Below are 12686 nucleotides of genomic sequence, written 5' to 3'. Positions count from 1 at the left end.
GCTTTGAGTCCTCCCGGTGCCGGGGGAGGCCAAAAGCATCACACAAGCAGGCAAACCTCCCACCTCGGCCCTCTCATCCCGTCACACGCAAGCTGGACTGGCCACTAGCAGCCGGAGGGAGGATTGATGTAATTAATCTCGCACAAAATGTAATTAATAACACTGATCCCAGTGTTATAAGGGGATGAGGGGCCAAACTGGGGGAGCTGCTTTGGTGGCGGAGCAGGAGACCCCCCTCCTCGCCCCTCTCCATCTCCATCCTACCCAGACGAAGCCACCGGTCCTGTGGCTCCCTCCTTTGCTATCGTGGGGATCAGCACCGTCCCCTGCAGGGACCCCTCTGGCTCCTGAGCCAGGATTTGGGCTGTGACGGGGACTGGACCTGGGAGAGGACACATCTCCAGAGCCCCAAAGTGGGGCTGTGAGGGGGGACACACACGCAGGTCACAGCTGAGCATCACCAGGACGTGACCGTCATCCCTTGCTGGCGGAGACGCAAATTCCTCTCAGTCTTTCCCGTGAGCTGTAATTTCAGGGCAGATTAATTAATTGCCCACCTCTCGTTTGCACCCGAGAGCACCTCCTGCAGCCGGGTCCCATGGGTGCAGCGGGGGGGCGGACAGGCCCTCCCCCAGGCCAAGGAGATGCAGAAAGATGGGGGGACCACCCAGCCACCTCCTGCCTGCACCCCGACACCGGGCACATCCGCGCGAGCGCCCGGTGGGACAATAGCTGAGGTGACCGGGTGGCATGGGGCTCTGCGGGGACAGTGGCCTTTGTCCCCCTGCTCTGAAGGGCCGCAGCATCACCAGGGGGTCACATCGAGATGCGGAGGAGGGGACAAGGAGGGGGGGGTCTGGTGGGGAGACCCCCAACAGGCATCGCCCAGGTGCCTCCCTCCCACACCCACCTTGGGTACCCCTCACCTCCCCCTTTGCGCCCCCACCCCTCCGCCTTGCAGATGCCTTACACCCACCTTCAGGGGCCTGCTGCCCCCCCTCCTTGCACACCCCCAGCACCCCATTTTAGACACCTACCCCCCTCCTTACCCCCTCCAACCTTGCAGATGCCCTTCACTCCCCTTTCCATGGCCCTCACAGCACCACCCCCCTTCTATTGCCTCTCGTAGATTTCTGCCATCCAAGTAGAAGGCAAATTAATTTTTCTTATTTTCTCTTTTGACTGATTCCCTGTCCAATCAATACACCAAGGAGTAGATCGCATGTAATGCCATTCTCCATGTTCTGCCGTCTTCCAAACTGAAGGGAACTGCATTCGAGAAAGTGCTCAAAAGCCCAGCAGTTATCTGTTTTGGACCTGCACTTAAAGGAGATGCAGTTTCTCAGCCCCAGCCTGAGAAGCGAGCTGCACCAGCCAGTGAGAACCACGCTATTGCGGGTTTGCAACCACCAGTCCCCATCTGCCACCCAGTCTGGGGTGCCAAACTCGGATTCCAAAGCCACAGGCGCAGATGCCGGCAGCCAGCTGCCTGCTCGCAAGGACCCATGCGCCAGCGCCCCGTCTCAGAGCAGCTACGACATCCTTCTGGGGTAGGACCCGATGGAGAGCATGCCCGAGATCCACCAGCAACTGGAAAACTACATCCTGGAGCCCCTCTGCAAGCGCAGCACCAGCTGCTGCGCTGGTGGAAGAAGAACGAGCATCGCTTCCCGGCCATGGGGCAGCTGAGCAGGCAGTACCTCGCCATCCCCGCCACCGCCCTCCTGCCAGACCAGGCCTTCGCTGCCGGGGAAAGCGCCCTGAGCATTGGTGCACTGTCCTTGTGCCGGAGAATCTGGTCCAAATTCTGTTCTTGTATCCGCCATTCTGATTTTTTAGAATCAATGTGAAACAGCAACAAGACTTGGAACAGGAACTGGCACGCGGAGCCCTTCCCTGGGTCAGCGGAGGTTTAAATCGACCCGTGGGGTTTTGGACGCCACAGTTAGATACAGTGCCGGGTATTTTTCCCAAGCTCCCGCCTTTTTGGCATCGCTTTGGCAGCACCGGCAGTGAGGAGCAGGCTTAGGGAAGAGGTGTGAACACGCCAATGCCTCTTCTGACTTCTAGGGTAGTTTTTTTATAAATACAAGTGATGGGAAACAAAAGGAGAATGTTCGTACCCGCTCTGCAAAGCGGGCGCTTCGGGGAAAGAAGTTTACCATGGCCCAGACCTGAAGATCAATCCTTTAAAGACAAAACAGAACCAAAATACAAATTTGCTTCAACCGGGCGGGAATATTCAGCCACACCAAAAAAAAAAAAAAAGAAACAAAGCCATGAAAATCGGGTGGCCTGGCAACAAAAAATAAACCTTTTCACCCTCCCGGTACACCGCCGGCGGAGACCAGCCCCTTTCTTTAGATGTCATTCCCTGAACTAACTCAACCGCCATTGTCACTGCCAAACACCGCGTTATTTGTGCAAACACCGATGGGCGCTACAGTGCAGCACGAAAGGCCAACGCCGACTCTGGCAAATAACCGAGAGGCCTCGCGGCCATCCAACGCCTTCACCCGCCCCAGTCCTGCTGCCGGCTTTGTCATGGCAGTGCCGCTGCGCTCTCCGGTGGGAAAACCAACCGGGGAACAGCACTGTGCGGCGCAGGCCCAGGTTCTCCTTTGCTTCGCACCACCAACCGCACACAGAACGGGTTTTGACGGCTTCGATTATTTCTGGCTCAAACCCAGCAAGAGCAGCCCCAGGACTTGAACGTTCAACAGCTCATTTTAATAAATTGAGGAGAACACATAAAAAAAAAACCAACTTACTCCTCTCAGAAGAACAACAAACCTTACTCCTATCAGAACAACACTAAAGCCTAAAACTAAGAGCTAAAAGATGCCTAACTAAGACCGAAAATCTACACGTCACTATCACCTAAGGGGGAAACACTATTAAATACAATACCTTATTCTCTGCTGTTCTTATCTTCTGGGTCTTTCTGGAGCGGGGGTGACCTCGTGGTGGTGGACCCTCCGCAGAGCTCAGGCGCTGCCGAAGGCGAGAGATGGTGGGTGGGGTTTTCTTAGTGGAGGAAAGGGACCTGGTTGCTGGGCTGAACCGGCAGTTGCCCAGTTGCCAAAGGGAGGAGGTCACCCTCTGGGCTTCTGCCAGCTTCGCTGCCCTTTGAAGACATCTCCAGGGCCTTCTGATCCTCCCGTGGGCGATGGTATTTCACATGCGCGTTCCTCCCGTTGACTGTCCCAAACACCCTGGAAGGGAAAAAACAAACGGGGATTTTTAACTCCTTTTCTAAGAAAAAAAAATTCGTTAGACGACGTTTCATTACTTCTAATTTTGTGAGTTTCTTGTGCGTTTTGCTGCGTGGTGCCATACAGTCTCTGCCGGTACCCCCGGCTGGGTGGGACCTAGGTGGTTAAACACGGCAGATCATTGGGGATTAAAATAGGAGAATTAACATCACGATGGATTAAAATCGGGTCGGACTGAAACTCGAGTGGCTCTGCGTGGCACGAGCGATGTCGCTTGGCACGAGCGACTGCAGCGCGGGAGCCCTCGGGCCGCAAACCGCAAGAAGAAACTTCAGTGGAACCTTTTTCTCAGCCAAACAAAGGAGAAACGCTGGGATTCTCGCCCAAGGAGATGAACCGCCCCAGGCCTGTAATGGGAGGAAAGGGCCTTCAAAGGGAGAGAGAGAAACCGTTGTGGCTGCAGTCAGCGGGAGACGGAGGAGCCCCGAGTGCAGGGAGACGGGAGGAGGATGGAACTGAGCAGGAACAATCCCAACAGGTTCGTTGCTCCAACGGGCACAGAGGAAAAGCAGCTGTTAAACAAATGGTGGTGACAACACGTGGCAGCGTGCGGCATGGGACAGGTGCCCCAACACCTCAGGGAAGAGACCGTGAGGCCTTCAAAGGCACAGGAAAACACAGCAGTTTCGGCTAAAAGTCCAACAAAAGCAGCAGGTGGCAGCGGGACAGGGGGAATCCTCCAGCTGCCCTTAGTTCTGCTCCCCCCCGGCCATCTCGGAGAGTTTCCATCTGTTTGAGCCCAAAGCAGTGAGTTTCAAGAAGAAAAAGCGAGCAGCTCACCTTCCACACTGCCCGCAGGGAAACCCAGCTGCATCGCCTGCGCCCCCAGCCCCACGCGGAGCGTCCCCGGGATGGCGGGAGGGACTGCCTGTGCCACAGGGCATCTTTTCGCTGCTCTTCCGCTTTCTTTTGGCATTCTCCTTCGGCCCGAGCCGGCGCCTCTTCTTCGGGCTGCAACCAGCCTGTAAAGCAGACAGCCTGTGCTCATTTCTCCATCTCCTCAGCAAGGGGGACAGCTAAAGCGAAAAACTGGCTGGAAACATCCCCAAACGGCCCAGACACTGAGGGGTTTATTTGTGTGCTGGGTGGAACGCGTTCTATCAGCCCCAGCCTGCCCCGCTGAGCTCCTCTGAACGTTAAAACAGCCAAAACAATGCCGAAATTCGACAGGGAGGATGGGGTGCAAAGACAGATGGTGAAAGAAAAACCGTATTATTTCCACTGTCCTCAGCAGAACAGTAGAATTTCTGAGAACTGAAGTGACATGCTTACCCAGTGGCTGCCACCAAAAAAAACCCTAAATAATATATATTTCTGTGAGCCACATTTCTGCTTCCTGGCAAGGAACGTTTTGGCAACACCCGCGCAGAGGCGGGTCCCCGGCAGTTCCTCTTCCAGAGCACTGGGACATTACAAAACATCCCCGAAAATCATCAGCAGCAGCAAGTTTAATGCGAAGGGTATCGTTTCCCAGAGCCCGGGAGAAGGCGATCATGGAGGAGCGGCATCTCGCACCCACCCCCAGCGGTTTTCCTACCTTCTCTTCAGCCTCCTCCACCTCATCCGTGCCTCCCTGGAGCCTTTTGGCTATCCGTCCAGGTCGGGTGGCGCCAAACCTGACGTGTTTTTTCCAGGTATAGTAATATTCCACACTCTGGGCCACGGTCTTCGTCTGAATCTGTCGGGAGAAAACCAGAAGCGATCGATGAGGGAAATAGCGCAGCAAAACACCGAAGGCACAGACCCAGGACGGATCTATCCAGTGCTCTTTGTCTGTCCCCCCCTGCGTCTGCAGTTCCCACAGGTGAGATCAGGCTGAAAACGAGCCCCCTTCTTCTGAAAGGGCTGTAAAGAAGCCTTGGGAGAGCAGAACTGTACATTACACGCCGATGGTCAGCGGAACGTGTCATTATTCTTTTAATATTTCCCATATTTTGTACCGGAGAGATTAAATATTGTTTGGTAATTACACATTAGGGAAAATTATGTTTCGTACCAGTGTCTTTTTAGCATGAAGCTGCATCCCAAGGACAGGATTCTGACACGCCGATCAAAAGACTTTTCTGGGTTAAAACTCCCCTCCACGCAACCAACCCGTGACCCGCCTCGGACTAACTGCTTTACCTTCTTCTGTATCAGGTGGAAATTCTTCTTATGCACATAAAAAGCCTCTTTAAACAACTGCTCCTCCAGGGGCGTCCAAGTGTCTGAGCCTGGGAAGAAACAGCCACGTGCAAATGATTAGACCACTCGCAGCCTACCTGAAATCCGCACAAGTTATTCATCACACATCCACATCTCTCCTCCTTTGGAAAGTGATTAGCCAATGCCGCAGGGAGTTCGTTAGCACGAGCAGTTATGGCTGCCAGCAGAGCTGCCGTGAAGCCGGCGTGCAAAAGGAGGAGCGTACGGCAGCGTGGGGCATCACTGCACAGGACAGCAGTGGGCTGGAACACAGGGACAAGGCACTCCCCGCGCCAAAAGGCCCCGGAACAGATTAAAACGACTATTTTCCCTGCCCCGAAGAACACGAACCGCTGCTCGCATGTTTCTAAAAATCACTTCTTTCAATCAGAACAAAGGGAACGGCAGTACCCGCTCGCATTCCCGGAGAAGCAACAAACTCTGCTTCCGCTTTACCTGCGTAGTGATAATCAGCCAGGGGATGGGATTCAGGTCGCTGGGGTGCCCCAGACTGCAGCATCTCCAGACCCTCCTGCGGGAGTTCAGAGAACAAGACTTAGATTCCCCCTCAGGAGGGACCTCAACTCTTTAGCCCACTGTGGGAAGACGGTGCTCAGTCGATGCTCAGAAACAGCGCGTCGGGGTCACCTCCGCCCACGGCAGTCGATGGGAATATTTCCTCAATCCACACTGATGTGTTTTAAGAAACCAGAACCTGCGCAGATCTCCGGGGACCAAGCTGTGGCACCCCAACAGCCATTGCTTGCTGCTGGAGTCCTTCTGGGCTCGTCCCTGCTGCAGGCAGAGCTGCCTGCAGGAGTAGGAGGACTTCTATTCTCCAAATTGGCACAGAATTGACAAGAGACACAACAAGCTCTCATTGATACACAGGGTCTGTCATCCCACAAGACCTTAATGCAGAGGGCGGCCAACAGGCAGCACGCAAGAACTCTGCCCCTTTAGCAAAGGGACTGGAGCCTGTGGAACAGAAAACTCAGGAGCGACTCCCAGCTCACCCCAGTAACAAAGGCTGTCCTAGTCCGGTAGGAATTCGAAAATAGCTGCTTCTTACCAGAGCTTCATGCAGGCGGTGCAAGGCGTGCTCCAGGTTGCCTCTTCCCCCCGGCACCATATTGGAGCAGGCGAAATTGAGCAGATTTGTCACTAGAAATGCAACAAAAACCAACAGAAAGTCAGTTCCCATCAAGAAAGAGGAAAAGATACGATACAAGGCCGAGGGCAAACCGAGCAGACAGACTGGAGGCCCAGAAAAGGCACTGAAAAAAAGGCAGGTTATCCGGTATCGCTCTCTCTCCCTTCAGAGCAGCTTTGGGACCAGAAGCTCCAGAGACAGATCTCCCCTCTACCAAGGTCGCTGCAGTTGAGGTGGGACAGCTACAAACACCCCTGACCGTCTCTCCCAGAGGACGCGACTCAGAGCACCACCGGTTATCTGTTCACTGTCCCATCAGATCTGAGCACCCTCGGGTGCTACCAGCCATGAAGGCAGTCAATGAAAGGAGGGAGAGGGTCCCAACAGACAAACAGCTGCTGTGAAAATGTGCAGTTTTCGACCCTTAGTATCTCGGGGGGGAACTGACAAGAAAAACGTTAAGAGAAACCTCTGTCCTGTGTTTCCGGGTTTGTTGCGATGTCTCCCCAGGGCTTCCACACTAGCGACGCTCCCTCCTCCTCCTCTTCCAAACGGGATCTCTCCTGCAGGTCTGGGATCTCTGCCTGAAAGTCGCTGCCAATGTTGACGTGTCTGAAATTGTTAAGGCAGAGGAGGTGAGAAAGCAGAGCTGGGAACAGCACGATAGCACGCACCCGCTTCAAAGGAGGGGATGTGTCAGGTACGGCAGTTATTTCCCAGCACAGCGTCACCAACTGCCCTCTAACAACTCCCACAGCCCCTTCTCGCCACCAACAGCATTACCGTTCCACCACATGAGCCCTTTTGCGCCCCATCGGGCAAGAAAATTGCCGCTTCCTTCCTCAAAACCCTGAGCAAACTGGCAAAGTTCACTCCAAGAGCCACAGCCAGCAGCAGAAGAGCTGCGACGGTGGGCCAAGACCACCGTCGGAATGTTGTGTAGAAGGCGGGAGGCCAGCAACCGGCATCATGAGGTCAGCCTGAGTGGCAAGCCCAGCCTGGGCTAGCACTGGCCATTTCTGGCCAGCACAGGGGTATACTCCAGCCAAAAATAACCCTCCATTACCCTCCGCAGTGCTGTGGGGCAGTGGGAGAAGTGGCCGAGCCACAGGGAGAAGGTCAACGGCAACAGTGAGGGCTGGCAGAGCCCCGGCGCCGAACCAACCACGCACCCACTCCTCAGCCCCCTTTCCCCAGGGTTTGCGGTTATTCTGATCGCTGGGCCGGAACTCACGGCCCAATGCGGATTTTAGAGTTAACCTTCATTGGCCAAAACACAAAGTCCCCGTCCATTCTGCCCGAAAGATATATGAAAAAACCCGCTCACGGTAAAAATCATTGAGACCATCCTTTAGCCTTCTTCGCCACCCTCATCATTGAACACCGCTCCCCATTCTCCCAGAATGTCCCCCCTTTCGGGGAAATCTCTCACTGGACACGGAAGGTGTGGAGATGGACCCTCCGGATCTCCTGGCACAGCTGCCCCTCACCTGGGTTACAGTCGGCCCCGCAGGGATTGAGCCATTCAGGGCTTTTTCCAATCCAAAGCCAGGAGCGGAGCAAAAGCCCGGTGGGCTGTTTCCATCCCCTCTGCCACAAAAGCAATCCCAAAGGAGAAAGGCACATCCTTTTTCACTTTTCCAGACTTTCTTTGCAAGGCACGAGTCTTTTAACAATATAGTTTAATCACCGTCAACATTAGATCCGCGCTTGCATTCACTCAGTAGAGCTCACTGCCTGTCTAGCTGGGAAATCTCTGCTGCTCAATTAGCGGCAAAAGATGGGAACTGAAGAAAAATCCCCAGCGGGACATCAATCCCTGGCGTTATCACGATACAGCCTGAAATAAGAGATGCGGTTAAGATCCATTCTCCTTCCAGCAACTACGTGAATTGCACCCATTGACAAATACGTATAAATATTTGTTTCAAAGTTACAGATGTCGCTTTTTAATTGCGACACAAAAAAGGAATAACCTGCATTAAAAATGCCAGGAGTGTTTTCTTCCCATACCGTGCTGGAATTTCTGAAAAATCCCGTTTCCTGCACAGAATAACACATCGTTTGTGGATAAGAAATAGCGAACTCAGCGTTTGGGGAAGGTGAGCTCCAAAGTGCTGAGGATTCATCTCTCCATTTGCAGGAGGAAGATAGCAAAGGCAGTCAAAGCTTCCCAGCGCAGCATCCTTACTGCCTGCCTGTTCCTATAGCCCGGGAGATCCTTGGAGACTTCCCACAGGGAAAGGGAGGAGGGGGCTGACCACCAAGGCCGGCTGGACCACGTAATGATTGTCACCACATTCGTTTGTTGCCAAAGAACGATGAAATTCATCCATCTGAACAAGACAGCAGGTCCCTTCCCTGCCATGGTTCCAGCGCTGGAGGAAAGGTGCCTCTCCCGAGGCCGCATTGGGACGGCACTGCTACACAGAAGGACAGAGATTTTTAAATCTCTTTATTTCTTCCAGGGAAAAACTTGCTTTCTCACTCAGTAAAGGACAAGCTCCCCAGGCCGGGCAGGAAGGCGGCACAGCCACGATTTACTTACAGAGAAAGGACCAGAGGGGTGTGCGGTCCCTGCGCCCAAGGAAAGCTGCCATTGCCAAAGCAGAGGGCAGGACGTGTCTCATCTTCAGCAGAGAGAACCGAGTCACAGAGTCACTCTAAAAAAAAAAGAATTAACCACAAAATTAGCTAATGGTTTCCTAAACCTAAACTCAGGCCCTGTCTCCATGATTATAATACAATAATGGTCTTAACAGGCAGGCAGCTCACCAGGAATGAGATGGAGAGTGACCCCCATATTCCCCTGGAAACCCTTCGGCCAGGCAAGACCCTGAACGCCCTCCCAGATTGTCGGTTCTTTACCTCCACGAGGAACTTGTGGCCTTTTATTGTCATATTGGGTGACCAGAACAAGCCCCGCCATTCCTTATTCCAGCCTTAACAGCCTTCAGCGTTTCACTCCGGTCACCTCCCTGTCCCACTTCCGTCCCTGCACAATTTTTAAGATGGCGACTCAGAAATTAGGTCTTCTGGTTCTCATTGAAACACGCATTAATTCATACAACCAAAAGCTAGGCAAATGAAAAGGCCATAGAATCAGTGAGGTTGGAAGGGACCTTTAAGATCATCAAGTCCAACCATTAACCTACCCTGATAAAAACACCACCACTCCTAAACCATGTCCCTAAGCAGCTCATCTACCCTTTTCTTAAACACCTCCAGGGATGGTGAATCCACCACCTCTCTGGGCAGCTTATTCCAATGTTTAATAACCCTTTCAGTGAAAAAATGCTTCCTAACATCTAATCTAAACCGGCCCTGACATAACTTGAACCCATTTCCTCTTGTCCTATCACTTGTCGCCAGGGAGAAGAGGTCGGCTCCCATCTCTCTAAAACCTCCTTTCAGGTAGTTGTAGAGGGTGATAAGGTCTCCCCTCAGCCTCCTCTTCTCCAGGCTAAACAACCCCAGATCCCTCAGTCGTTCCTCATAAGGTTTGTCCTCCAATGTTAAACCTCAGCCCCCAGGGAAAAGAAATGTGCCCGACGAGGGGCTAAAAGGCACTCTGGCAAACCACCCCCCTCTCCAAACTGCAGTTTGCTCTAGGAAACTGACAAGTTTTCTTCCTCTGCGGCCTTAGTGAGGCTTTAGATTTTTCCACCCTGCAGGGAAAGAAACAATCCTCAAAAACAGATGTTATTCTGCCTGCAAGGAAAGCTTTAAAATAGGCATTCTGCCTTTAAAAAAAGAAAAATAAACGGAACATCTGAGCTGGTTTCTCCATGAAAATAACACTTTGCACTTGCACGGCAAAGCAACGCTCATTAACCAATCTCATAAAGCTTCGAAGGCATTAAGAAACACTCCCAGTAACACACATGCGAAGAGGAATCCCCATTTACGCACCCCGGCTATATCAAACCGCACTATTTCCCTCACAAGCTGTGATGGAAATGGGCCACGCTCCCATTCCTTGGCTCCAGAGCTCCGGCAATGCCGGGATCATGCCGACACTCAGCTGCTGTGGGCATCAGCTCTGCTAACACCCCGCTGACGGGCCAGCGACAGGAATCTGGGAGCAGGAAGGGGATTGTACCACCCAGGCTCCCCAAAATCCCACGCAGGTAAGAGGAATGCAAATCTCAGGCTCCCCTAAGCCAACACATTTCTCACCGTGACCGCTGCACTAACACCCAGAGCAGTTTTTAAGCAGCACGCACCAGGTTTAACCTCTGCACTTGAGAAATACCCTGCCCTGAGGGCTGCCGGTCCCCTTGGCCCAATGCAGGAGGCAGCAGCAAACCCCTCCAGACAGGGCAAGAGGTGCTTGTAAGAGTGACATCCAGCTAATAACCAAAAAGCACTTAAACCAACCCCAAACTTTGGAGACATTTAGTCTCGGGCCAGCAGCAGCATGTTGCTCAGTAAGGCACGCTTCCACAACTCCCCTCAATTAACCGTCACCTCCAGAGCCCGATCTGTGAAGGTGAGAAGTTCCTTTAGGTTGACTCTTGACGTCCCTTTCCCTCCCACAGGCAACAAGACCCCAAGTATTTCCACTTGAGAGTGTGGTTCCCCTTCCATGGGCACCCAGCTCGCTCTGCAGTTTTGGATTATCACCGACCTTCAACGTAACAAATTTTACCATTTTTCCACCCCTCTTTCTTGGGAAAAGACAGAGGGAATGAGACAACTACAAACCGCTCTCTTTTATTTGATCTGCAGCGATTTGACCTGGTATTTGATCTGCAGCAACCTGACAACCCCAGCACTTCCCGCTGGATTAGGCTTTGGGAAACAATTCAAGGGTCCCAACTACAAGTAAGGACCACGCGTAAGGAACGAGCCGTTACTAATTGGCGAATCAGTAAAAACACCAGCCCCAATCATGAGGAGAAAGTCTCATTTTTCAGTCATGGATTTTCATGTGTTTTGTTTTCAGGCCACCCAAAGAGCGCGCGCTTTTATAGCCATCAGCAATTAAGTTCTCTGTCCCCTCCAGAAAAGCCTTTTCCTAAAGGCGCTCTCCTTCCAAGGGCAGACCCACAAAAAGAAGCCCTCTCTGCTTAATCCATTTCACAGAGACTTTCAAATGCAAAATAGAATTGAACAGGACATCTTTTCCCCGCTTCCGGGAAAGCCAGTAATAGAGACCTTGGCAACATATTTAGCAAATCTATCATTGTAATGCCTTTGCATTGCCCATTTCCACCTGGAGAGCAGGCTGAAAGGACTCTCATAAAAGAAAAAAAAACAAACCATCCACAAAACATATTCCTGTCTAGGAGGTAATTTTATGAAAATAGGACAGAAGTGAAATTCCTGTGAAACAGAGGGGTTATGATTGTTACCATCTTCTTCAGCCTTAACGATTTGAACGTCTTTTTACAGGTACAAGGCAACAAGAAACATTCTCAAGGTGCAAAAAAAAAATACAACTAGTCACCTCTTTACCCCAAAGATCTTTTCACCACACGGATTCCACCACCAATACACAGCTGCTAAATATCCCCAGCTGCTGCCGATCCGTAAGAAACCCTTCAAAATAAAAGAGAACGCCGAGCCCGGCACGCTGACGGTGCTGCCAGGGCTGTGAGTCAGAGCTGGACATAGTCGCAGCCCCTGAGGTTGAAATCAGCCCCATGTTTAGGCACAATGCGGGGTTTTAAGCCTCGCTACAAACCAGCCCCCTGCTTCTCAAGAAAAACAGGGAGATTCACCTTGAAATAAACCACTTTCTTGATGCCGCATGGGCGCTGGTCCATGGCCGCTGCCGCCCTTAGGGCCAGTTCCATGGGGCTTCGCTTGACCTGGAGCAGAACTCGAGGGCGTGAGGACAACGAGCCCCCTACACAAAATCTGAAAAAAGGAAAAGTTCAATAAGATTTGCTCTTACTCACCCACTGTAATAAGTAATTTAGCAAAAGAATTTTGCTTCAGCTAAAATGGATGTGTGTTCGCTATGGCTTCAGCTAAAGATGGGTATATGCTTGCTATGCGTTTGATAGATGTGTGCTCGCTATGGCTTCAGCTAAAGATAGTTATGTGCTTGCTATGCGCTTGGGAAA

The 12686-nt window shown here is 52.3% G+C and overlaps 1 protein-coding gene across 1 annotated transcript in view; it reads right to left on the bottom strand.

Annotated features, from left to right (window-relative positions):
• LOC309684662 (electroneutral sodium bicarbonate exchanger 1-like) overlaps nucleotides 1–12383 on the bottom strand; it is a gene marked incomplete at both ends in the record, with an annotated part of 253871 nt that extends 241488 nt beyond the window's left edge. Inside the window, one exon of the mRNA XM_082500529.1 lies at nucleotides 12339–12383. Within this exon, the coding sequence (XP_082356655.1) occupies nucleotides 12339–12383 (45 nt within the window). The remainder of the gene's footprint in view (nucleotides 1–12338) is intronic.
• Between the last annotated feature and the right edge of the window lie 303 nt (nucleotides 12384–12686).

Source organism: Vanellus vanellus, assembly GCF_965231255.1.
Source record: "Vanellus vanellus genome assembly, contig: HAP1_SCAFFOLD_66, whole genome shotgun sequence".
NCBI lineage: Eukaryota > Metazoa > Chordata > Aves > Charadriiformes > Charadriidae > Vanellus > Vanellus vanellus.
The sequence above is the reverse complement of the archived record's forward strand: the minus strand, read 5'-3'. Positions and strand labels throughout refer to the sequence as shown.